The sequence below is a fragment of the Eurytemora carolleeae genome, unplaced genomic scaffold, assembly GCF_000591075.1.
Source record: "Eurytemora carolleeae unplaced genomic scaffold, Eaff_2.0 scaffold874, whole genome shotgun sequence".
Classification (NCBI taxonomy): Eukaryota; Metazoa; Arthropoda; class Copepoda; order Calanoida; family Temoridae; genus Eurytemora; species Eurytemora carolleeae.
Window position 1 is genome coordinate 114,977 of NW_019396766.1, and position 27,513 is coordinate 142,489.

General features: G+C 30.0%; 2 protein-coding genes across 4 annotated transcripts; one reads left to right on the plus strand and one right to left on the minus strand.

Annotated features, from left to right (window-relative positions):
• Window positions 1-1,412: 1,412 nt before the first annotated feature.
• LOC111708410 (uncharacterized) lies at window positions 1,413-21,011 on the plus strand. 3 transcript variants are annotated; one of them, XR_002766660.1, is made up of 28 exons: window positions 1,413-1,531; window positions 1,941-2,011; window positions 2,124-2,183; window positions 2,582-2,648; window positions 2,859-2,889; window positions 4,155-4,186; window positions 4,762-4,826; window positions 5,634-5,728; window positions 5,977-6,008; window positions 6,947-7,014; window positions 7,375-7,450; window positions 7,706-7,809; window positions 7,986-8,088; window positions 8,612-8,654; window positions 9,296-9,343; window positions 9,742-9,811; window positions 10,412-10,495; window positions 10,560-10,633; window positions 11,528-11,625; window positions 12,122-12,206; window positions 13,407-13,465; window positions 14,146-14,189; window positions 14,412-14,456; window positions 14,540-14,592; window positions 15,743-15,817; window positions 16,139-16,212; window positions 19,586-19,722; window positions 20,942-21,011. XR_002766660.1 is itself a non-coding variant. In XM_023481771.1 (27 exons), exons 1-27 carry the CDS (start codon window positions 1,438-1,440, stop codon window positions 16,754-16,756), a joined length of 1,785 nt encoding a protein of 594 aa, XP_023337539.1. In that variant the 5' UTR covers window positions 1,413-1,437; the 3' UTR covers window positions 16,757-17,668. The 3 variants fall into 3 exon arrangements, 1 of the variants encoding a protein (XP_023337539.1); XR_002766661.1 differs by lacking the exon at window positions 20,942-21,011 and adding an exon at window positions 20,297-20,648; XM_023481771.1 differs by lacking the exons at window positions 19,586-19,722; window positions 20,942-21,011 and adding an exon at window positions 16,722-17,668.
• LOC111708413 (uncharacterized) lies at window positions 17,538-27,399 on the minus strand. The gene is made up of 17 exons (XM_023481772.1): window positions 27,099-27,399; window positions 26,970-27,008; window positions 25,609-25,648; window positions 24,318-24,454; window positions 23,885-23,933; window positions 23,317-23,374; window positions 22,152-22,195; window positions 21,662-21,713; window positions 21,559-21,607; window positions 21,393-21,465; window positions 20,928-21,017; window positions 19,779-19,817; window positions 19,646-19,729; window positions 19,099-19,171; window positions 18,301-18,518; window positions 18,051-18,140; window positions 17,538-17,624 (listed from the first exon to the last, which is right to left on the minus strand). Exons 1-17 carry the CDS (start codon window positions 27,139-27,141, stop codon window positions 17,564-17,566), a joined length of 1,239 nt encoding a protein of 412 aa, XP_023337540.1. The 5' UTR covers window positions 27,142-27,399; the 3' UTR covers window positions 17,538-17,563.
• Window positions 27,400-27,513: the final 114 nt, after the last annotated feature.

Genomic DNA, 27,513 nt, shown 5'->3' on the forward strand with positions numbered 1-27,513 from the left:
TTAAGGGAGCTCACGGGTTTTTGAATTCCACAGACAACAACGGACATTTCAGCCAGTATGTTATATTTTAAAGTATATTTCAGCCAGTATGTTATATTTTAAAGTATATTTCAGCCATGTTATATTTTAAAGTATATTTCAGCCCGTATGTTATATTTTAAAGTATATTTCAGCCAGTATGTTATATTTTAAAGTATATTTCAGCCAGTATGTTATATTTTAAAGTATATTTCAGCCCGTATGTTATATTTTAAAGTATATTTCAGCTAGTATGTTATATTTTAAAGTATATATGTCGTTTACGCTATGGATTTTACCTAAACCTCATGAGTAATAAAGATACTTCAAAAAACTTTTAAAACCCCTTAACACGCAAGTATATTCTTAAAAAGTTTGAGAATTTTGAGAATGATCTGATGTATGTTAGATTGGTACTATCTAAGATTTCATTCATTTTAACCATTTTTTTTTGTTATCAGAACTTAAATTGTTCCTTGTGTGTATTTAAGATAAGAAAATTGAGGTAGTTTACTCTAGGCAGTCTACAAGACTGCATGTATTGTACAATATGTACACAGACAACTTCAGTTACAAGTCTACAACATACAGGGTTACCCACAAAGGATGAGACTTCAGAGACAGAATCTGTATTGTCATTTTTCTTATATTCGGGATTAAATCGGTATACAAGCCGTTGAAAAACTGCATTTAAGGCAGAAGACTTAATTTAACCTTAGAATCGTCATATTTAAAGAGTTTCAGGTCGTCTTTATAGTTTCATCATTTGTGGGTAACCCTTTACATCAAAACTATTAAAACTATAAGAAAAACTGTCATGTAATCTTGCTATCTTCTGATTGTACAGTGTGTACAGTGTACAGTGTATATGTATTTCTAAAAATAAAATGCTTTGTTACAGTATTAACTATATATCTTTTAATTTAACAAAAATATTGACCCGCAGAGGAAAATTATTTATTAAAAGTGTTACTTTGAATAATGATAAAATGTTTATTCAATTTTGATGAAATTTATCACACCTAATATTTCCCGTTATAGGGTGATTAAGTGACTTTATCGCCCTACAACAGGGCGAAAAAGTAACTTTTTCACCTTGCTATTAAAATTTCAAATTTCATACCTAATTTGTCTCGTTGTAGGGTGATAAAGTTACATAATCTCTCTACAACAGGGTGATTAAGTAACTTTATCGACCTGCTTTTAAATAAACTGAGTAAAACTGAATAAAACTATATATGTTGTTGTAATGGGTATTATTAAGTGCGAAAAAGTTTTTGTCGGGATTTTTAATTTTTCAAGTTTGTTTTCGATCAAAATAAAAGTATTTTAGTGAGGTGGGAAAATAATTTTATAGATAAAGAACTTTTATAGATAACTTTTTTGAACTTTTTTAGATTTAGATCTAAATAGTTAAAGATGAAGCTAATCTTGATGTTCTGGAGATTTTTAAAAAATATATATTTATCTTTCTTCAGTTTTTTGAAATATTACTGGTCTCCTCTTGCTATAGGAATGCATATTAGCATATTTACAAATATTTATATCTTAAGCTCAGAATATATATATATATATATATATTCTGAGATCTTAGAAATGATTAACTAGGCCTTCGCGTCCCTCTTTCAGCAACAACTTGAAATTTTGCGTATGTTTCTGTAAACAATAATAGAATTTAAAAATCTTAATTTTTTAAAGGCAGATTTTTCACTTTTCACTTTTAACCTTCCCTGGGGTCGTTTGAGTTGCCGATCGGTACCATTTTGTACATGAAAGTGACAAAGTATGTTCAGCCGTCTTGACATTTATTGGATACAGGCAGACAGACAAACAAACAATATTCATATAAAGACATAGACTTTTAAAAAACTAACCCAAAACATATTCACTTAGTTTTATCGTTGATATGCCATAATTTGTAGTATTATTGACTTGCTTTAGCTTATTTCAATATCTAGAAAATGGAAAGTTAAACAATGTTTTAGTTGCGAAGGTAAGAATTTTTTAATAACTTGAAAAAACTCAATTTAAAAAAATGCACAAATTAGATTTTTTAACCTTTTTAAATTTTCTTAATTCAATCTTTTGTAACTTTTTTCTTCAAGGATAAAGAAAGAGCTCAGGTTCTTCAAGAAATTCATCATTCGGCTGATAGAATACGCCAGGTTAGTTCAATATTCAGCTGATGGAATACGTCAGGTTAGATCAATATAAAGCTGATAGAATAGGTCAAGTTAGATCAATATTCAGCGATAGAATACGTCAGGTTAGATCAATATTCAGCTGATAGAATACGTCAATTTAACTCAATATTCGACTGATAGAATACGTCAGGTTAGTTCAATATTCAGCTGATGGAATACGCTAGGTTAGATCAATATTCAGCTGATATAATTCGTCAGGTTAGTTCAATATTCAGCTGATGGAATACGCTAGGTTAGATCAATATTCAGCTGATAGAATACGTCAGGTTAGATTAATATTCATCTGATAGAATACGTCTGATTATTTAAATATTCTGGGAACCCCTTATATGAAAATGTATTTTTGAAAAATATTTCAGGATATTTTATTGAGTGGGTATGACAGATCTAAATCTCTCCTAAAGCTTGAAAGTGCGGGAATACTAGGAAACATGGTGTAGAAATATCTTTTAATAATTACAAAATTGTTTCTCATGGATTTTTTTTCAATCAGGAGGAAACTTTATACTTTACTCTTTACTGCTTTACTATTTTTATTAACAACTTGACAAAACTAGAGCAATAGATTTATTTTAATTATCTATTTATCAATTAAAATTCTTAAAAAGAAATATTTTTAAACCATTTTTCTAAAAGTGGGTGGAACTAGAAATATGATAGAAAAGAGGTGAAACTAATTTTAAACCATTAAGTCATTTAAGTCATTTTACAAAATAGTTGTTCTGGTGTAATGGTCAGTAAGTCTTCAATCTTATTTGCGACCACTACACCGACTTTAATTTGTATTTCTTATTTCCTGCGTAGTGGCCAGTGGGAGATACGACTTGAATATCAAATCTTGTATCACATATTTTAATGGCATTTGAATGGTTTGGTGGAGATTATTAGCATACATTCTAGACATACTTAGATTCGCCTTGAAGTATTTTTATAATCCGTCTAATGCAGGCATAGGGACCCTCCGTTTATGGTGTGGCATGTCTGATTCACAACAATCCCTTTAAACATTTGTCTAATCAAGGGTGCATGAAATATACTTGTTGTCTTAGCTTTAGATTTTTATTTTTAATCATTTTTTCTCTATAAAAGTGACTCATAGATTTACGCGCGCTGCAAAAAACTATAGTTTCAGTAGAAGTAAATATTTCCATTTACTGATACACTATAGTTTCAGCAAAAGTAAATATTTCCATTTACTGATACATTATAGTTTCAGAAGAAGTAAATATTTCCATTTACTGATACACTATAGTTTCAGTAGAAGTAAATATTTCCATTTACTGATACACTATAGTTTTAGTAGAAGTAAATATTTCCATTTACTGATACACTAAAGTTTCAGCAAAAGTAAATATTTCCATTTACTGATACATTATAGTTTCAGTAGAAGTACTGATAAACTATAGTTTGAGCAAAAGTAAATATTTCCATTTACTGATACACCATAGTTTCAGTAAAAGTAAATATTTCCATTTACTGATACACTATAGTTTCAGCAGAAGTAAATATTTCCATTTACTGATACATCATAATTTAATTAGAAGTAAATATTTCCATTTACTGATACACTATAGTTTCAGTAAAAGTAAATATTTCCATTTACTGAAACTATAGTTTCAGCAAAAGTAAATATTTCTATTTACTGATACACTATAGTTACAGTGTAGAAGTAAATATTTCCATTTACTTATAAGGATGTCAGATTTATCCTTATTAATCTACGGAAACGCCTGTAAATTGTTAAATATTTGGTTTGCATGAGCTGTTTTATATTTAAGATATAAAAAAGACTTTTTGAGATTTACATGTAACGTCACACAGAGTTTTTTGGCCTTAAAGGGCACTGTAGTGAATCGGACATGTCACGCGTAAATGTGCGGTACGGTCACTTGAAAATACTGCAGTCAATATATGAGAAATAAATTCTTTTAGGGAGGGAGATGTTTGCCCAGAACATTACAAAGGTAATATTTGTTATTTAATTTATTATTATTTATTTATTAAATTAGTATACTATATGTTTTCAGTGGAGTTTTCATGTTTTATTACAGGGGTTTTCATTTATCATAATATCGGGTTAAGAAACAACAAGATTTGATTGAGTTTCTTAAATAAATGAGACTCGTATTTTCATAGTTTTTCATTTCTCATACTTTGGCTTAAAATTTAAACTAGAGGAGGTACGAGGTCAGCAAGTAGTACAAGTATTTACACTAGAGGAGCTACGAGGTCAGCAAGTAGTACAAGTATTTAAACTAGAAGAGCTACGAGGTCAGCAAGTAGTACAAGTATTTAAACTAGAGGAGCTACGAGGTCAGCAAGTAGTACAAGTATTTACACTAGAGGAGCTACGAGGTCAGCAAGTAGTACAAGAATTTAAACTAGAGGTGCTACGAGGTCAGCAAGTAGTACAAGAATTTAAACTAGAGGTGCTACGAGGTCAGCAAGTAGTACAAGTATTTTTGCAAAATTTTACCTTTTCTTATTTCTTACTTTTCTCTTTTTACTTTTTGGATTTTAAAATTTTTTTTTTGAAAAGGAAACCAAGACTGGCCTTTCCAGTTTACATCCTGGGAAACACAGATCTGTGACAACAAATTTAAGGTATATCAAATTCTTAACATTCTTAAAATTGTTAATATTATCATTATTAGCTTTCTGTTATATTATTGGTTATACAGCTATCATCATTGTTTTCATTCTTATTATTTTAATTGCTAATATCATCATTATTATATTATTTCTATAATTATCATTATCATTTTGCTATGCTTATGATTCTCATTATTGCCATGTTTTGCGTTATTTCTAATATCATTTATTGCTTTTATAAGATTAACAATATTTCTAATTTGATAATTACATTATTATCATAATTATCATTTTCATAGTTTTTAATAAATCTAATTACTTTTGCTAGTATTATTATTTATGAATATTATCATAACCCTTATTATCTTTATTATTATTTTTCTATCCCCTTTTCACTGGATAATTGCTCTCATTTTCTATTTAATAAACATTAAACTAAAGTTTACTTTATCTTCGTTTTTAAATAGTTTCATAAATTTCATCATTTTCATTTGAAAATGTAAAACCAAAACAAGAGCTATTACAAGGTCGCAAACTCCTACCAGTAATTCTTCACAAAAAATGTCAACTTGTACATTGAAAATCTAGGACACGAAATTTATAAAACTGATCATACCGATACTGATACTGATACTGATACTGATACTGATACTGATACTGATACTGATACTGATACTGATACTGATACTTATACTGATACTGATGTCCTGATATGAAAAAATTTGATGTATTGATTAAAATGCATTTATCCTAACTTTGAAATATGAGAATTTAACAAATCGAAAAAAAAAATTAATTAAAATTAAATAATTTGTTTAGATAGATGAGCTTGTAACTATATATATAAACTATATTGGACCTATTAATACTGGTAATCTGGTTCAGCAAATACATTCTGTATATCCAGGAATTAGGTAATAATGAATAGATACAATAAATCAAAAAACCAAAGCATCTATTCTCATTTCTTGCTAATTCTTAATTTTGTTTTCATTATTCTTCTAATCTCAAGCTTTCCAGGAGTCATTGTAAATGATTAAAATAATTATTTAGTATAATAACATTTTTTGTTTGCTTATAAATAGTATATTTACAGTACATAATACTGTAATTTTGATGAGAGACAAATAGATCTAAAAGTACCAAATTGTTCATTATTTAGGATTATTGCAGACTGCTCGAAAGATGAAACAGGTTTGGATAAAAATTATTCCACAACTCGAAATAAAAAACTAACAAAAAAATTATACTTTACCTATCAGACTTAAACCCGGAAGCAATAAAAAACTTGTTGTTGTTGTTAAAAGGGACTATAAAAGAAAAATGAAAGTAATCACTTTAGCTCTTGATCGCGAACTAAACCTGTTTAAACCTACTAATTCCATACAAAATTGTATCTATGTGAATTTTTGTATAAATTTGACACAGTTTTATATCAATTTCTCGAGATAGGAACATCAGATATAACTTTCATGGGTCGCGATCAAGAGCTAAAGTGATTAGCTTTCAGTCTAAACCCCATTTCATTTTTCATTTACAGTCCCTTTAAGATCATTTATTTATATGTTATTTCCTTTTTTTTTCGTTCGAAAGTTATTTTGTAGGAATATGCTTACTTTTTAGGAACCTATGACTATACAGTGATACGAGAATAATGAAAATTGTCTTCTGTCCATTTTTTAGTTAAAAACGTCGCTAAGTATTTTTTGATTTGTAACTGTAATGATTTATATATATCTGAATATGCTCAGGTTGCATTTTCAAAGTTCAGTTACAAATTAGAAAAGTCCTTGCTAAGTTTCTAATGAAGAGGTTGTAAGAAGACGACTTTTATTCCGCAATGTTCTGCTTATGAATATATAGCTTAACTCATGCGTTTATGTATTTATTCTGTAAAATTTTATTGCTTTAAATGATTTTTTTTTGCTAACGAACTGAAGGAAACAAATTAAGTTGCTTATTATGTATTTGGTCGATATTCAAACTGACGGCCGTATATTTCATCCTGCCAGTGCAATGCCAAGAAGTTAAAGTTTTGACGTCAGCTGCAACCCGAATCAGTGAATTGTGCGGTTTGCATTTGTCCTCTCTCGTCTTTTTATCAGTTTTCAAATCTGAAATTCTTGTTTCAGTGTATGGTCTAGATTGTGTTGATGAAGAACCAACTATTGATACTCTAGCTCAAACTATTTCAACAAAAGTAAGTGAATAAAATGTTAGTATGGAACAAGTGAATAAAGTTATTATATAATTAAATGCCAAAAATGTTTTTTCTTTATATTTAAATCCGCTGTTTTTACATGTTATGTACAAGCTCTTATTTTCGTACTTTTAACTTTAGATTTAGGAATTTTGTGAATCATGTGGCTTTATCTTTGCAACCCGATTTGCTAGATCTTAGATATTTCAAGCTAATAACTCTGTTAGATCAAACAATCTATAAGTTTGAAATGTTAAAGGTTTACACCTTCAGTACGTTTGCAAAGATAGGGAAAACAAATTTTGAGTTTGTGGCAAAGACTCAATTCCTTTAGTTTGTATCTAAAATTACACTTTTTAGTATTTACTTTACGCTCCGGATATAGAACATTTTAACTCTTGGGCAAACCTTCACAGATCTATCCGGGTCCTATCAGGTATAGTTTACAGATATATCCGGGTCCTATCAGGTATAGTTTACAGATATATCCGGGTCCTATCAGGTATAGTTACAGATATATCCGGGTCCTATCAGGTATAGTTACAGATATATCCGGGTCCTATCAGGTATAGTTTACAGATATATCCGGGTCCTATCAGGTATAGTTACAGATATATCTGGGTCCTATCAGGTATACAATGCAGATAGGGAAACATTTAACCCTCTTCACTATTACCCCATTTTGTTAAAGATTCAGAGCTGGCTGTTTTTGGTGTTGGTGGTTCCAGTCGGAATAGAACGGGGCATTGGAGCACGGGTTGTACACAGATAAATCTACAATATTATAGATTACAGGTTTGTTAGCTCTTCAATTTCTTAATATGCAGCATTCTGTATTTTTGAATAAAGGGATAAACCATGTCTTCTAGAAGAACCAAAAATAGAACAACGCCAATTTGTTTGGTTTTTTTTTTGTCTGAACTGATTAGATTGTTATCTATTTCATGTTATCATATTCTTGTGTATTCTAGATGTTGGAAGGTTATGAGGCTGAGTATGAAGATTGTATGGTGTGTGATTACACTGGAGGACCAGTTCTAATCAGGGTAGAAGATATACTCACCAATCCTTCAAGTATGCTAAATAGTCATTTATACCTTTTTTTTGATAAAAAGATGCTAACTTAAATCTTTAATTATAGTTTTACAGTTTTGAAATGGTGAATGTTTTATTAAAAGTTTTAAAGAACAATAGAAATGTTCTTAGCTCGGTTTAAAAATCAACTTTGATTAGATCGAGACTTTAATACGGAAACCAAATACTTACTGCATACTTACTGCTTACTTACCAACTACTTACTGCATACTTACTGCTTACTTACCAAATACTTATTGCATATTTATTTACTGCTTACTTACCAAATACTTACTGCATACTTACTGCTTACTTACCAAATACTTACTGCATACTTACTGCTTACTTACCATATACTTACTGCATACTTACTGCTTACTTACCAAATACTTACTGCATACTTACTGCTTACTTACTAAATACTTACTGCCCGTAAACTAAGTAACTAAGAAGAAACTAATTAAGAACAATATTTGTCTACAAATAGAATGATTGTTAAACATTTTAATATCTTTATTTCTAGACGTTCTTGATCCTGCTGCATATCTTCTGGATTCAGCTCTCAGGAATACAAATTAATAAATATTTAGACTTTACATACATTTTATTTTGTGGCAAACACTCCCTTGATCAATATTTAAAGGTAGTGTTCGGTAAAATGAAAGTTGGTCTAGGTTCATATCTATTAAATGTAGCTATATATTGATCGATATCAATATTAATCCTACCTGATGTTTCTGCAAAGATGAATTAAATTAAACCCTGAAACAGTACAGTAAAACCCTTAATAACGAATACATCGGAAGAATTTAACAAATATCGTCTTGACAATTTTTCAATGAGTTTTATACTATATTACGAAAATTTCAGAAATTGCGAAAATAAATAAATAGCCATGAATATGCGGGAACAGTTTTAAAGAGTTCCATATAATCATTTAATTAAAAAACAAAATATCTGCAACATTCTATTATCAGAAAGTGAAGAATACGACATTTGATGAATTCTTTCGATGTATTTATTATTAAGGGTTTTACTGTAGGTAAACCAGCAAAAAAATACCGAACTAGAGGTATAACTATAGAATAGCTATCAACAAATACCCATTTAACTTTTCACAAACACTCCCTTTAATTGAAATTTTTTGTAAATAATCTGTCACATTTTAAGTTTTAACTTGATCAACTTTTGTATTTTGTTGGTTTAGAAAGCGAGGAATATGGTTGGTATGCCCTGATATTCTTTACTTTACAAGGAATACAAGCTTAATTTTATAATTTCATTTTTTACAAATAATTCTTACTCATCGTCATCATAGGAACAGAAAATTAGAATTTTTCCAACCCATTCTCTTTATTTTAATCTTATTCCTTAATCTAAACGTTATTTAATAATTTTTAAAAAACCGATTCTGAAAACGTATCCACCCCCAAAGTTTTCAACGTTGAATTTGCGCTAAAACTCAGGATTTACAGATCTTTAAAAAGTTTAATATGTCTCAAATGAATCCGAAAGAAGTTTTCCACAGCACTGCATACTCAGTTCAACTACCTTACATAGCCGGTCACTCCCTTTAAATATATAACAGATCGGTGTGATCTTGTTTTAAATTTTGTTGTTTTGTTTTTTCTCAATATTAAACAGCAGTTAAAGACAGGGTAAAAGAGAATTTGATGTGAACGGAGATAATTTAAGGCTCTTGGCTTCAAAACATAATTTTCAGGTTATAACAAAAGTTTTATATAATATTGTTTAACTTGATAAATAGTTCAGGGAGAAGAAGTATTCATCCGTCCTGATGACCAAGAATTTATATTCATTGTCAGACTCAAATGAGGAGCAACTCGCAATTTGAACTTTATCTCTCAAAGATTTAATTATTAATTTAAGAAAGAGATGAACAAGAGATTTTTAGTTTAACAATTTCACCTTTCAGAAATCAGCACTTTTTTAAAACTGTGAATACAATTGATATCTTCGTTTTCTTCATTGAACAATGAATTGTGCTTAATTCTGACATGATCCGCCATTGTTTCTGTAAGCAGAAAATCTCCAAGTAACTTTTATAGTGAAACCACAATCGAAATTAATAAATTTTTAAAGAAGAACATGGATCGCTCATTCATTACTGATAACTTAAAGTTTATAAACATACACATTGCACAGTCACTAGAAATTTCGCCTAGGACCTTTTTATGTAATTTAACTTTATCAAAACCCTTTGAAAAAACTTTTTTGATTTTGCGGCATAAAAGTAAAAACAAGGTAAAATAAGTAAAGATTCAGCAATTAAGCATTATGTTATATTTTTTAATCCATGTAGGGTTTGGTGACAAGTAGATCGTATAAATATGAAACTGAATATACATGTGAAGAGCTGGGACTTTACTGTGATGCTGAGAGTCAGGTATAATGAAAATCAAAAATGGTTTTTTTTTTATAAAGAGCCTGTCAAAAATAGTTTTATTCAGGCAGCAGAAATCCTAGTGCCTTGGTGTTGTATCGAGGCCTTTCGAGGGGTTTTCCATGCACTTGAGTTTATAAGGTAACAAAGATAACTAAACATAAATATTTATTTAATTTTAAGATTTTAATCAGTAAAAGAGCATGGTTCATATGAAATTTTCAGGGATAAATATGTAGTATACTATATACATTTTCAGGGACGAATATGGAGTATACTATAAACATTTTCAGGGATAAATATGGAGTATACTATATACATTTTCAGGGACGAATATGGAGTATACTATAAACATTTTCAGGGATAAATATGGAGTATACTATATACATTTTCAGGGACGAATATGGAGTATACTATAAACATTTTCAGGGATAAATATGGCGTATACTATATACATTTTCAGGGATAAATAACATTTTCAGGGATAAATATGTAGTATACTATATACATTTTCAGGGATAAATATAGAGTAGATATAGTACTTCCCATATCATATTGGATTATCTCCAAGATTTAACGCTGAAATACACACATAATACTCTAAAAACCGAGTGTTCTCTTCATGCAAATTTTCATATTAGGCGCATTAAATTTTTAAAAATGATTCAACCCTTTTTTTATTTACTGATTAGTCCCAAAAATCGCAATTTAGAGCCATAAACAATCCGATATGTATGAGACATACTGTAGTTTTTATTTTCAGGGATAAATATGGAGTGAATTAAATTTATTTTCAGGGATTAATATGGAGTAAATTATTTATATTTTCAGAGATAAATATGGAGTAAATTATTTATATTGTCAGGGATAAATATGGAGTAAATTATTTATATTTTCAGGGATAAATATGGAGTGAATTAAATTTATTTTCAGGGATTAATATGGAGTAAATTATTTATATTTTCAGAGATAAAGATGGAGTAAATTATTTATATTGTCAGGGATAAATATGGAGTAAATTATTAATATTTTCAGGGATAAATATGGAATATATTATGAGATAGAATCTGGGACATTATTGGGCGCTGTCAAGCTTGGAAACTTTATACCTTGGGACATAGATTTAGATATAGGGAAGACAGGATCAAATATATTAACTGGTGTTTGCCTATTTGCTTATGTTTTGTTGAATTGTTTGCTTATAAACGTAAAAACGGCTGAACCGATCGGACTCAAATGTATCAGGGTATACAGGATCTAAATGATACATTTATTATAATTATTTTTGTGATTGAATCCCAACCATACTCTATCACTCCAATTATTTTTTTTTTCGTTTAGTAAAGGAATAAAGTCTTTGGAACAAAATAAAATGTTTAAACCCCAATATCTTTAGAACCCGATGTTTTAAACCTTTGATATTATTAGATTATTTGATCTAAAAGAATTCATAGTTTGAAATATCTAAGGTCTGAAACATTTGGTTCCAAAGATATAGTAATTAGAAAATCAGAGTTTGTAGCAAAGACTCAATTCCTTTCCCTAAAAACATCAGGAGTTTTTTTATGTTTGAAGATATAAGGAATTATATTTCATGTGGATTTTAATATTTTGATCCCTGGATTGTAGGATTCCGAACCCAAGATTTCTCTTTACTCCAACCTGGAGGAAGAGCAGGGAAATATCTTCTCAGCCAAGGGTTCAATCTCAACAGGTAGCAAGGATTTTTATCAATAAATGGGAAAATCGAAAACTTAAAGGAACACTTAATTTTAACTTCAAGTGACCCTCATTTAAAGGGAACGTTCACTTGTTTGAATAATTTGAGGGTAAACTAAATAGCCTATTAGCTATTCATAATCAATAATGGTCTGCAGAGAAAGCCGATTAATCTCTCAGAATTCCATCGCAAAGGTAATCTTTGTATTTACATTATTTGATGCTTTTTGTCATTGTCAAGAATAAAAACATTTTTCAATATTAAATTAAATTGTAGTATCAAATAGTTAATTGTAGATATCCTTAAATTTTTTCCAAATTATTTTAAAATTGTCTATTTCAAAATATAACTTATTTTAAACATTTGACGATTTAATACGTTTTTCCTACTTCCCAGGCATTCCCGTGATTTTGAAGAGTTGGAATCTAGGAACCGGTTTGTCTGTTAGAGAAAGTCGTCTTTGTATAAACTTGTTTTTTTGTTAAATCATGTTTAAACACGAAAAACGTCAATTTCTTGCTAATTCTGAAATCAAAAGTTTTTATATTTTATTATCTAATGGTTGACACATTATCATTATGTCATTAAAATATGATAATTTTAGATTTCATTGGAATGCCGCTGTTGTTACTGAAAACGATAAATCGGATTTTTCTCCGGCCATAGATATCTTTGAAAAGCGAGACTAATACCAATGAATAGCTATGAGGCTAATTAGTTTACTAAGAAATTATAAAAATAAGTGAACGGTCCCTTTAAAGGGTTTCCTGTCCAATTCACATTACATTCTTTACAAAAGTGACTTGGTTTTATTTCTAAACAATTTTAATTAATTACTTCTCTCTGTTCAAGGATTTAATGCAAGGAAAGTTATTTCAGAGGTGTACGCTTCATTTGTACTGCAGTGTACTGCCACTGGGTGGTAATGTAAACACAAGACGGATGTCGAAGCCTGACATGGGATCCATCTTTCACATAAATAATCAATGAAATATTCTGGCCATAGGAAACTATTATGTGATTTATCAAAATTATAAAAATTCAATGCTTTTAACCTCCTCGGATACAAAACGAACACTGAGGCATCTATTCTTGTTTACAAATTCCGCCCAGAGAGAAATGGTTTCAATATGTACGCAGAGTATACGCAACTGCAATATACTTTCCTTGCATTACATTCTTGTCTCTGTTCAGGTATTCTGAAGATAATTATTCTAAAAAGGGAGCAGGATTCTTCAATATTCAAAACAAAGGTATTCAAATAAAAGTCAATGACTATAATTTTTAGATTTTTGATAAACGCTGTTTTTGACCGGTTTGAAGTTTGCTAATTTTGTCTGGTTGAAACTTGAAATTTACAAATTGTTGATAAATGAATGTCACAGTTGGCCCTTCTACTTAATTTTATTATATTAATATTCAAAATGCCTTCTTCTGATGGCAATGAATTTCTTAGCACTGGCTGTTACATCTTTTGATGCGCTCCTTAATTTGAGTCTTTAACGAATGTTATCTCATTCAGATTATATTCCTAGGTTGGATTATAAAAATCAAACTATGGCGAGTGTTTAGTCATCCTGTTTATTTGTTTATTTTCTTTAAAAATAGGAAAACACGATTAACTATTCCAGGTTTGAATACGGAACTATTCCAGGTTTGAATACGGAACTATTCCAGGTTTGAATACGGAACTATTCCAGGTTTGAATACGGAAATATTCCAGGTTTGAATACGGAACTATCCCAGGTTTGAATACGGAAATATTCCTCCAGGTTTGAATACGGAAATATTCCAGGTTTGAATACGGAAATATTCCAGGTCTGAATACGGAAATATTCCAGGTCTGAATAAGGAAATATTCCAGATTTGAATACGGAAATATTCCAGGTCTGAATACGGAGATATTCCAGGTCTGAATACGGAAATATTTCAGGTTTGAATACAGAAATGCTGGGAGACCAAAACAATCTCTCTCTGGTAAGTAAAAGACATATGAACAATTCACAACGGTACCTTTGAACTTTTATAAAATTATGTTTAATAGAATAAATTCTACAGATAACTTGACAGTCCCTATAGTAAACAAGAATTGTGCATTTTAGAACCAAAAATACCAAAAATAGAGTTAAATTAGTTCTTTTTTTTTAAATTTCTCTCATTAAAAAGGGTCATGTAAAAACACGTTCATATTTATTTCAGAATTCTCTACCTCCTGGACTCTCATCTATTCCAACTTTAGTTCAGGTAAATTTTAATATTTTGTTTTATTTGCCATAATTTTACACTTACATAACAATTTATATGGAATTAACTTAAATATAATTAAGGTTGGTCCTGACCTCTGGGTTCCAACAATATCTAATCCAGGCCTTCATATCAGGAATGTGCATATTCAAAGCATGGTTTTACAGTACCGTTGGTTCGTTATATATAAAAATAAAGGGTTACCCACAAAGGATGAGACTTCAGAGACGACTATAAAGAATTTAGTTAACCTTCTTCAACACATTTACATTATATAGTTCCCTGCAGTTATGATCTTGTTTCTTTTTTAGAAAAATCATTATTAATACCATTAATTTACGACAGAAAACCTTGAGATATTTAGTTTTTGATACAGGGTGTCCCACGAAACATGACAGTATGCAAGACGACTTGAATATCGTCTTGATTTTTGATATAATTTGCTGCATTTATTTGTCAACGTAATTTTAGTAAATTTCTAGAGATAATAATCACAAAATTCCCCAAGTCCTGCCATTTCCAAAATGTGGTCTGCATTTTTTGTGCTTTCAATATTGCCCGAGATATGAACAATTTCGTTCAGCTTTCGACAATTTTGCTTTTATTTAACAAAATTGAAATCTGAACCAAACTCTTTATATCTCCGGTAATATTGAAAGCACAAAAAACGCAGACCACTTTTTGGAGAATTATGTGATAATTGTTTCAAGAATCATACATGTTAAAGTAGATAGAAGACTAAATGTCACAAATAAATTCAAATATCAAAAACGACTTTCAAGTCGTCTTGCTATTGTCATGTTTCGTGGGACACCCTGTAGTTTAAGGTCGTCATTTAAGTCTCATCCTTTAAGTGGTTAACCCTAGATATAAATATAATTACAATATCGTGTAGCCATGGTGTACAAAAATAAGAAAGGTAAATAATTAGATACAGGATGTCCCAATAAACATGGGAATTGAGAGACGACTTAAATATCGTCTTTGATTTCCGATAACAGATAAATGATAGAGAGGGCATAAAAACAGGACTAAAAGTCTAAACAGGTTTCCAAAATGTGGTCTACCTTCTTTGTATCTTTAAAATTGACGGAGATATAAGACATTTACTTAAATTGTTAAAGTTTTAAATCATGGAACTTGAAAATCCATTATTCCATTATTTTTCATGAGAAAGGGGGGGGGATAATATCCTCCCCCCCCCTACATAGCTGCCCTGTACATGACTTTATACAACATGAGTGGAGGAAGGTTCATGACTATTTAGTATTTATGTACATGAGTAGAGGAAGGTACGGGCCCGGGTATTTGTACCATGTACAGAGCTGGAGGCATGCAGGCCTTGATTCAGCTTTTCAAAGGTATATTCAATACTTTTATCACTATTCACCATGCATGCACCATTTTCTTCATCCCCCATTTTTGTTTCAGAAATGAAATCTATTTTTAAACTGTAATTTTCTAATCCCTTTATCCTAGACAACATAAACCTTTAATATATCAAACTTGAAAACTTGATCCAGCAGAAATTATGGTTGGAAATATCAAAGGTTTACAACTTCAGGTTGTAAAGATATAGGAATTGGAAAATTAGAGTTTGAGTTGAATATTTAATTCCTTTCCAAGCTCTTAAAATACACAAACGACTACGTTGGAAACAGGAATAAAATTATATTTTTTAGTTATAGTCCTGTTAACTGGCAACCCTGTTCAGATTCTTCTAATCAAGCCTGTCTTATAAACTATCCAATAATAGGTAACTATATTCCCCTGTCTTATAAACTATCCAATAATATGGTAACTATATTCCCCTGTCTTATAAACTATCCAATAATAGGTAAATATAATCCCCTGTCTTATAAACTATCCAATAATAGGTAACAATGTTCCCCTGTCTTATAAACTATCCTATATTAGGTAACATATTCCCCTGTCTTATAAACTATCCTATACTAGGTAGCAATAATCCCCCCTTCTTAAAAACTACAGTCGTCGTCGTAAACATCAAAATAATGAATTCGACTTTTGATTTCAATTTTTGATTTCTGCCGAGCTATGAACATGGAAACAAATTGCTTATATTGTTTATATGTAAACTTTAAAAAAAGCTTGTTATTAATCGAGACTTAAATAGAAAAGTCGTCTTCATTGTAATGATATAAACGCCAACCACAAAATCCAACTATCTTAAAAAAGGCTAATATTATCATCAGAAAGATGATGAATATTTCGATAATCCCCTTCTTAAGAACTTGTTGTTTTTAGGTAATATGGAGCTCAGACCGAGCATGTATCCGTGAGTTTTGGATAACAATACTATTGTTCCAGAAATCACTTTGTTCGATAGAGTTGTATGCTTCCAAATCATCGACAGAGTTCACAGAACAATCATGGTTCCAATATCACGACATATCGACAGAATAGAGACTTGAAATCATTTCTTTTCTCATTTTTACAACAATAATTATATACAAACTTTACATATTTTATATTTAGATTACATAGCGGAACATATAATTATACCTATGCATTTCATATAATGTTAACAACCCATTACCAAATATTTACAACCGATGAAATATTTTTTTCAATATTTCCCCATTTAACCAACACCAAGAATATTTTATAAATTAGTCAAAAGAACAAAAATGGAGAGGTATCTGTGTACAGTAACATTTACACTGCATAAATAGAAAATAGTAAATAAATAAAAAATAATTTTTTACTAATACAGATTATACAAATTAGACAGGATGTGTAACTTGTAATTTTTAACTTATCAATGAGAACCTAGTACTGGTTTATCTATAATAAATATTGTAAAGCTGAAACAGTACTGTACAGTTTACAACATAAAGGTTTATTGAACAGTGTACATGCATTGTGTACAGATATGAATTAAATTTGTTTTAAAATGTTTTACAATTTTACATTTTTTATACAAAAGCACAGGAAAGCATTTATAATGAAATCATAAAAAATAAGGAATACCAATAGTTGAAAAAAATAAATGTTTCTCTTTATATAACGATTAAACTAGTTTCTATACAGGCAGTCTTGAAAAAAGAAGTTTTGAATTTGAAGTAAAACAGCAAATATTAAAAAGATCAGCTGTGCTGAACTTTTCCTGATTTCTTCCAAACAGTACGGTACAACTTTGACCAGTCACTGAAACAAATATTTGTATTTTTCAGAATAAAATTGAAAAAGTATATTGTTAAGTGAAGTATAGAAAGATAACTAGTATGTATATCTAGGAAGGGTAAAGATCTAGAAAGATACCTAGTATGTTTCTGTAGGAAGGGTAAAGATCTAGAAAGATACCTGGTATGTATATGTAGGAAGGGTAAAGATCTAGAAAGATACCTAGTATGTTTCTGTAGGAAGGGTAAAGATCTAGAAAGATACCTAGTATGTATATGTAGGAAGGGTAAAGATCTAGAAAGATACCTAGTATGTATTTGTAGAAAGATGAAGGGTAAAGGGTTAGAAAGATGCCTAGTATGTATTTGTAGAAAGATGAAGGGTAAAAGGTTAGAAAGATACCTAGTATGTATTTGTAGAAAGATGAAGGGTAAAGGGTTAGAAAGATACCTAGTATGTATTTGTAGAAAGATGAAGGGTAAAGGGTTAGAAAGATGACTAGATAACCATCTGTCCACACTGAGTTCCTCGTAACAATATCTAAAAACGACATATTTCTATAGAACCGTCAGCAATTGAAAGAATAAAGATGGAAAGTAGTAATAATAATTGGTTTTTGATAATCTCTCAGACTTTAAAGGATAAAAAGAATGAAAAGAAGTCACAAAGTTTTTTTTAAGTTTAAAAACATTTGTTGAACCTTAAATTTAGATAGAGAGGAGAAACGCCTAAAATAACTCTAACATCTCCCGTCAACCATTCATCAATACTTTTCCCAGATTTGGGATAGGAATACAGTTCATGAGTCTCTTCTACAGGAAGTTCATGAAGGACCCCTCCATCCAATGTATTTATATCCGGACCTATCCGTACATTTTCTTCTGTCTGTCCTCTCTTTAAAATGCTTGCTTCAGATTCCTAAATATTTTGGAATAAATTAGGGATCTTTTTAAAGTTTAAAAGTTCGGCACCAGGGTCGCTGTTATCATAATCTCGCAGCTGAAAACCCGGGATGTTTTCACCAATTTTTATGTCCACTTGAAAAAAGAAAGAGCATGATTGTGAATGGTAATCTCTATATTCGTAAATGAGCAAATTTTAGCTAAATATTGATTCTAAAAATAAATGAAAATATTTAGTTTAACTTTTTTTCTCTATAAGAGTTTCCTTTTACAAGTACAACATGTAGATCCCATATAGACCAGGGCAAGATATTTTACAAGTACAACATGTAGATCCCATATAGACCAGGGCAAGATATTTTACAGGTACAACATGTAGACCTGGGCAAGATATTTTACAAGTACAACATGTAGATCCCATATAGGGCAAGATATTTTACAAGTACAACATGTAGATCCCATATAGACCAGGGCAAGATATGTTACAAGTACAACATGTAGATCCCATATAGACCAGGGCAAGTGGAGGATCGTATTGAAGGTTTTGAAAAATACTAAAGTCTTGTATACAACAAGTACATGATTTAGCATATTACCTTTAAGAACGATTTGAGAAGAGAAGGAGATATTATGTACCCAGCAGTGCTACAGTATTCTATGTACACATTACTAAACAAATATTTCCTACAAAAATCCTCATTATGCAAGATAGTAAAGGATAGGACTACACTGTACAGTGTACACTATGCAATCAACAAGTGTATATATATAAAAATTTAGCTTGTCTGTTTTTACAGCATTCCTCAATATACAAATAAAAATCCAAGAAAAAGTTTCCTTATTATGAAAAAGGCGTTCTGAAAAGCAATTGTTAAAATATGAAAAGTGGCGTGAAGCGCCCTTAACTCCCAGTTTAATTATGAAAAGCTAACTCAATCTCTGTTGCACATTGTTTATGAATATATAAATGGTAAACAAGAAGAAATCTTTGAATCAAATTTTGATATTTTTGGGTTTCATGTTTTAGCAATAGAAAACAAGAGGTATTATTTTTAGCTTTTTTAACATAAGTATAAATTTCAGACATTAAATGAGCGCTAACACCTGTAGAGTTTTAAATCCGGAATAATTCCGTATTTCTACCTGGTTCCTGAAGTGCGGAAATCACAAGCTAGGAACGGAGGAGAGTTCCAATATACAGCTGTTAGGAAATAGAACAGGTGGTAACTTAAATAATAAATAATGATAATTATAACAATAATAATAAATGACTTACATTTCTATAAAAACATCATCTGTGGTAAACACAACAAATCTAGAGAAATCATCATTTTATTATTAATGAAAAGACTTTAAGGGAAGAAACTTATGGAAACTTTCTTAATCATACTTTTTCCATCCTGTACCCAGCACTGTAAAAAATTAAACATGGCGGCACCACACCTTAAAACAGGAAAGTTCCTTCCCCTCTCTCTCCAGAAAGAAGAAAAATAGAAATATAGAAAGAAGAATCCTGAGAGGTCGGTAACCAAGCACAATTGTGCTGGTTTTTTACTCTGCCGGTTGCGATACCCAGCTATGAAGAATGGACTACTGTCAAAAATGCCACATTCTGATCCGCAGAGCCACAATTCTCCCCATTTTGTAATGTGGTGCAACTCCAATGGGAAAAACCTTTTCAAATTCCACACAAACTGGGAATACAGGATAAAACATGGGAAAACGGAGTGTTTAAAGCACTCCTGATACCCCAATCCTCACCTATCCTCAACTTCCCATTACCCAAAGTTCCAGAACTCGAAGTCACTAAGAGCTCCTCTGAGATACCCAAAAGTGAGAATTTACAAGAAACATTAAGAAAAAAGGAAATTAAACAGGAAAACTGGAAGGGATCTCTCAACCTTTACCTTTATTAGGAAATGAAGACATCATTGGAGAACCCCTTTTCAGCTATAAAAAATTTGGATCTGAGATCCCTAATATATTATAAAGCCATAACTTAAAATCTAGCCAAATCTATTTTTGATCATAAAAAAAAGTATAGAAGGCAATTGCCTTTGGTGTTTTTGAGATTTTTTTGACAAAAATTTTAGATTTGGCTGAGATTTTGGTTATAGCTCACTACTATATATAGAAACATTGTCCTAAATTATTTCTTTGATATCTCTATTACTTTCAGAGATATAGGCTTCTAAGACTGATTTCTAAATCATAAAACCAGATGCTGCTATCATATGATTATTTATACAATTTTGTAATAAAATTTGTTAAAACCAATATTCAAAAATAAATTTTAAACAAATATTATTTCCATTCCATCCTGTTTAGGTTTCCTTTTTTACGCCCCCCCCCCCCCCTATCTGGAAGAAGCTATAGGACCTCAGATTAAGTCCAAAAATTAAATTTGTAAATGAATGATGAATTCCTTATTTGTTCTAGTATCCCTGGTCCCTGGTCAACCAACCATCTCATTCCTACCAGACTTTCAACCCCAACCAGGGGTTCAGGGCCCATCCTAATGAATAATGTAATCATCAATGTACTCTTTCTCATTTTAGTCATCTAATCTTTAAGGGTCCTTGTAGTAAAATATCTTATTATTGAGGGCTCTTTGGTATAATAACTTACCATTTAGGGATCTTTAGAAGAATAACTTACCATTGAGGGATCCCAAGCAGAATATCTTATCATATCTTTAGTAGAATATCTTACCATTGAGGGGTCCCTAGCAGAATATCTTATCATATCTTTAGCAGAATATCTTACCATTGAGGGCCGGGTCCCTAGCAGAATATCTTACCATTGAGGGGTCCCAAGCAGAACATCTTACCATTGAGGGGTCCCTAGCAGAATATCTTACCATTGAGGGGTCCCTAGCAGAATATCTTACCATTGAGGGGTCCCTAGCAGAATATCATGGAACTTCATATTTTCTAGTTCAACCAGTTTTGATAATCTCAACACTGAAAATTATAATTATAAGCCTTCTTTAAGCTGATCTATTATTGGCTAAGAATTAATAATCCTAAATAATACGATCTTTCTAATAGAATCACCTGAAGATGTTCCCTTCTTCTTTGAATTTGAATTTGAGAAGAAAGTATCCTAAAAAATAAAAAATGAATATTCAAAATTAAAAAAATAAAATGTTTGAATTACCTTGCTGTATAACGATCTGGATTTAATGTTAAAATGTTCCCAATTTTCTACACTTTATAAACCACAAATATTGATTTTATTTATTGTTAATGTTTGATGAAAAAAGGAGAAAAGATACATGCAAAGAGTTCCAAACAACTTTGACGTTAAAAAAGGCAAGTTTTTAAACTCAATAAATTACAAATATCTACCCGGGTGTATTAAAGAAAAATATGTAGCTCCAATGGTAACGAGCAATATCAAAACCAGTTCGGATTTTTTGTTTTCATGAGCACTCCCTTTAATTGATAAAGATAGATTTTACTTTCGTGTACGCGGCATTCATCTAAACCCTTTTTTCTCTGTATGCAGGTACGTAGGTGAGTGTAAAATAAGCAATTGAATTTTTCATGACTATAATTTGCTTGTATATGTGAGAATTGACGTTTTAACTAAATCTACATTCTACTTTCTACAAATCACAGAAAAAAAATTGTGTGGTTTATAATTCCTTATTGTGTTCACAGGAGTTTTTCTATTCATATTCTCTTCTATTTATAATTCATTTAACTTTTTAACAAATGATTGTTGCAGCTTGATAATCATCAGCTTGATAATCATCAGCTTGATAATCATCAGCTTGATAATCATCAGCTTGATAATCATCAGCTTGATAATCATCAGCTTGATAATCAGCAGCTTGATAATCATCAGCTTGATTATAAAGTGGTTGACAACTAACTTCTTAAATCTTAACAATTGACCGCTTAAAGGGAGTGACCGGCTATGAAAGGTAGTTGAACTGAGTATGTAGTGTTGTGGACAAATTCTTTAGGATTCATTTGAGGCACATAAAACTTTTTAAAGATCTGTAAATCCTGAGTTTGAGAGCACAGTCGACGTTCAAAATCGTTCTTTTAGGTGGATAGCCGGTCTGTCCCTTTAACAACCACCCACTTAATAACTTTCCCCTTGACAACTTGCCACTTGACATCTTGCCACTTGACAACTTTCCCCTTGACAACTAGCCAATTGCCACTTGACAACATGCCACTTGACAACTTGCCACTTGGCAACTTTCCACTTGACAACTTGCCACTTGACAACTTGCCAATTGACAACTAGCCACTTGACAACTTTCCCCTTGACAACTTGCCACTTGACAACTTGCCACTTAACAACTTGCCGCTTGACAACTTGCCACTTGACAACTAGCCACTTGACAACTTGCCACTTGACAACTTGCCGCTTGACAAATTGCCACTTAACAACTTGACGCTTGAAGAACAAAAGCTAATAATTAACCCCAGCCTTGACAAATAACCGCTTAATAACTTATCCCTTGACCACTTGACCACTTGACCAATTGTCCCCTTGAAAACTGACCGATTGACAGCTGATCCATTGAACCCCGACTTTATAGGAACTGTCTTGGTAATTTTAGTGACCCGCCATTCAACGATACCATTGAAACCTTAATCTAATCAATAATGTAGAAGATAGCGTCGCTGTTTAGCTTAAAAAGTGTTTAAATCTGATGATTCCTTGATTATTTTAGTAAGGAATACGTGCAGGTTACTTTAGCAGAGAAACAAATATATGGATATCTAATTCATTCTTGATCAGACATGATTAATATTATGTAAAATAAAAAATGTAAAAAATGAATTTCCTATGATAAAAATCACTTTTAAAGTTTTTCCCTCTAGTTTCGGAACACCTCCCCAGGTTTCTCTAAAAAGTGATTTCATTGATTTATCTCGAAAAAAACAAAAAATAAGAAATAAATAAGAAAAAAAAATAAAAAAATTATCATAAACATAAAGAACAACATAAAAAAGAGAAAGAAAAGGAAAAAAAGAAATGATCAAGTATAATGAAAATGTCTAATTATATGATTATATTATTTTAACATATTTCACGTTATTATTATTTTTCAATATGTATTCCAAATACAGTTAAACCCTAAATATTAAATACATCGAAAGAGTTTATCAAATGTCGTATTCTTCACTTTCTGATAATGGAATGTTGCAGATATTTAGTTTTTTAATCAAATAATTATATGAATCTCTTTAAAACTGTTCCCACATCTTCATGGCTATATTTATTTATTTTTGCAAATACTGAAATTTACGTAAAGTAGTATAAACCCCATTGAAAAATTGTCAAGGCGGCATTTCATAAATTCTTTCGATGTATTTAATATTTAAGGTTTCTATGTATCTAAAATTGAATTTTTACCTGATAAGTTGTCTTTCATGAAGGTTTTCCATCTTAGACTTGACAAATACTAAATATTCCTGTTTTAGTAAATTATTTTTTTTTCTACTGAAAATTTATTCCTATAATCAAAAAATACAGAGTGTCCCACGAAACATGACAGTTGGTGAATAGTTTTGAATATCTTCTTCCATACTGTATTAGATATTAAAATTAAAGACTTTTTGCTGTTTATTTAGTATAAAAAACTTAAATCAAATATATTTTACTTAGAGATCAATTTTACTATAATATAGATGCCATAAAATATTTATTATTATTCTCTTTGGTAGCAAACAACTTGACATATTATGGAAGAAAACATTTTCAACTATTCACCAACTGTCATGTTTCGTGGAACACCCTGTATATCTGAAAATTTTCTTTTTTTTCTTTAATTCTTTTAAATGGTTACCTAGTAGTGTTGTATCTGAGGGTAGTTGAGGAGTTAAATAAAATGTATAATTCAGTCCTATCTGCTCTTCTCCTTCCTTCTCTTCATTTACATCTCCTTCTCTTCCATCCTTCCATACTGGTTCCTTACCTTCTCCCCTGATAGATTCATTCATTAGTTTAATAGTTTCATACAGCAAACTATTCATTCATTAGTTTAATAGTTTTATACAGCAAACTATTCATTCATTAGTTTAATAGTTTTATACAGAAAACTATTAATTCATTAGTTTAATAGTTTTATACAACAAACAATTCATTCATTAGTTTAATAGTTTTATACAGCAAACTATTCATTCATTAGTTTAATAGTTTTATACTGCAAACTATTAATTCATTAGTTTAATAGTTTTATATAGCAAACTATTTCTTCATTAGTTTAATAGTTTTATACAACAAACTATTTATTCATTAGTTTAATAGTTTTATACAGCAAACTATTCATTCATTAGTTTAATAGTTTTATACAACAAACTATTCATTCATTATTTTAATAGTTTTATAAAACAAACTATTCAATCATTTGTTTAATAGTTTTATACAACAAGCTATTCATTCATTAGTTTAATATAGTTTTATGCAACAAACTATTTATTCATTAGTTTAATAGTTTTATACAACACACTATTCATTCATTAGTTTAATATAGTTTTATACAACAAACTATTTATTCATTAGTTAAATAGTTTTATACAACAAACTATTCATTCATTAGTTTAATAGTTAACTATTTATTCATTTAGTTTAATAGTTTTATACAACAAACAATTAATTCATTAGTTTAAAAGTTTTATACAACAAACTATTCATTCATTATTTTAATAGTTTTATATAACAAACTATTCAATCATTAGTTTAATTGTTTTATACAGCAAACTATTCAATCATTAGTTTAATAGTTTTATACAACAAACTATTCAATTATTAGTTTGATAGTTTTATACAACAAACTATTCATTCATTAGTTTAATAGTTTTATACAAGAAACTATTCATTCATTAGTTTAATAGTTTTATACAACAAACAATTAATTCATTAGTTTAAAAGTTTTATACAACAAACTATTTCTCAAGATACGAAAAAAAATGTATTAATTCATTGGATAAGACTTGATTTAAAAAAATTAATTCCGATTTTTTTGTTGAATATTGTGTATTTTTCAATAGGTTAACAAGGCCCTGTGGTTCTATCTTTTTAAACGTGTTCTCCTTATTATATTCATTAAAATCAAATTTAATATATATATATTTTACCTGAGTTGATGCTTGCCTAATCTACTTAACATCAATTCATCTGTCAGTAGAACCAACTTATGCATTTGTCAAATTGTAATTTGTATGATTTTATTGATATATCATTCGTTAAAAGCTTAATAAAAATTTGCTCATTATTTCTTCATATATAATATAACAGCTATCTACATCTCTATATAATCTAATTAAATATATGATGTAGATTGTAGATTATATATTAAATTGTAGGAATGTATCTTATCTACAAGGTTATAATTTAATAAATTGATTCAGTATTCCCAATATTTGATATTTATACAATACATATATAAACATATATCCGCTTAAACACTCTGTCCTAGAATATTGTATAGTATCCTTGACCCCCCTCCCCCCATTCTTTGACCTCCCCCCATATCCTGATTGTTTAGATATATTATATAGTTTCCTAACGGTTCCAGCTCATACCGGCTAATATACTGGGTGACCCATATTACATTGCGTTTTCTTATTCGATTTAATGAATTAAAAAGAAACAAGGGTCAACCTTATGATGGAAGGGGCACTGTGATTAAAAAATTGCAATCTCTCACGCAAAAAAACTTTGAGAATTTAGCCAATAACCCCTTTAAAACTAAAGCTAAAGACAAATGCTTTTTAAAATGTATTAGTGAGGCGGTAAAATCAAAGCTTAAGGCGTTGCGACAAATCAAAGTGGATTGTGGAACATTGTAAAACATTTTTCCAAATCCTCCCATGATTTGACTTTTAGAAACAATTCAAAAAAAGAAGTTTAAAAAAAGTATCCAATGAATTCAAAGCATATTACTGTAAGCTGAAAAAATCCTATTGTAGACTGTTCAGTGTTCACCATGTAAACTGTTCACTCTGTAAACACTGTAAAATGTTAGCCCTGTATAACTATTCACCCTGTAAACTGTTCACTCTGTAAAATAATAACTATAAGGCCCATATCACTTTTACAACCTTTATCCTTGTTAAGAACTATTGAAATTGTCCAACGCGACGCCCCCCCTCCCCTCCCAACCCACACAGTGTATTTCTAAAATTAAGAAACATCTCTCGATGTGGACTTAGTACTTTATTATAATTTTAACCTACATATTACATTAGTAATGGCATAACTTTTAATAACGGCGTTTAGTGCTTTTGCTGAAAATTTGTCGTTTTTGGGGAGTTTTTTATAACGAATTCTTTCTTTGTACGATGAGGTTAAATACTGAACTGCTTTGTTCACAGTGTAAAATAACGACAAATTCTATCGCAAAAAGTTTTTAAAAATTTTACTTTTTAAATGTTTCTAACATTTTCTAACATTTTGTTCAAGAATGCTTGTTGTTTAGATAAGTTGGTGTATATTCCTTTTCCATCTAATCGTTTAATAAGTCCTGTTAACGATCCTGAAAATATACAGAGTTTAAATGACAAAATTCCAAAATGTTATTACGTTAAAATATAATCAAAAATAAGTGTAAATAATAATATATTACCTATGTTATTGAGAATAAGAAGGTGTGTGAGTGTCTTAATCATTTTCAATCGTCAATAGAATTGTACAAACCTACAGAATTTTTCCAAAAATTTGTTTATTTTGAATTTGTCTAGTTGTTGGAAATTATAGATTAACTGTTACTGGCGTTGGATGCATTTTCCCTGAAATTTTAATGTTGATGACAAAAAATTTTTAGCTTTGAAAGATATAATTCTAACATTAAAGAATGGAACACCCATATGAAATGATATCAGAGCAGAGTGAAACAAATCAAATAAATAATTCATCAATTATTTCGAAAATTTCTTTTTACAAATCCTGTTTTATATACAGTGATAACCAGAAAACTCTGAAAAAGGAAGACGAATGATCCAGTTCACTAAATTATTGATTTAATTAGTGGTTAGTAAAAA

Bases quoted from the DNA above. Each gene is read 5' to 3' on its own strand.
- LOC111708410 (XM_023481771.1), top strand. From the start codon at position 1,438: ATGAAGCTAATCTTGATGTTCTGGAGATTTTTAAAAAATATATATTTA. The intron at 7,810-7,985 runs GTTTGTTAGCTC...TGTGTATTCTAG, and splicing joins TACAATATTATAGATTACAG to ATGTTGGAAGGTTATGAGGC. The intron at 14,457-14,539 runs GTAAATTTTAAT...AATATAATTAAG, and splicing joins CTATTCCAACTTTAGTTCAG to GTTGGTCCTGACCTCTGGGT.
- LOC111708413 (XM_023481772.1), bottom strand. From the start codon at position 27,141: ATGATTAAGACACTCACACACCTTCTTATTCTCAATAACATAG. The intron at 21,608-21,661 runs GTAATTCAAACA...TTTATTTTTTAG, and splicing joins CCAGATCGTTATACAGCAAG to GATACTTTCTTCTCAAATTC. The intron at 19,818-20,927 runs GAATTCATCATT...TGATTTCTCTAG, and splicing joins GGGATACTAGAACAAATAAG to ATTTGTTGTGTTTACCACAG.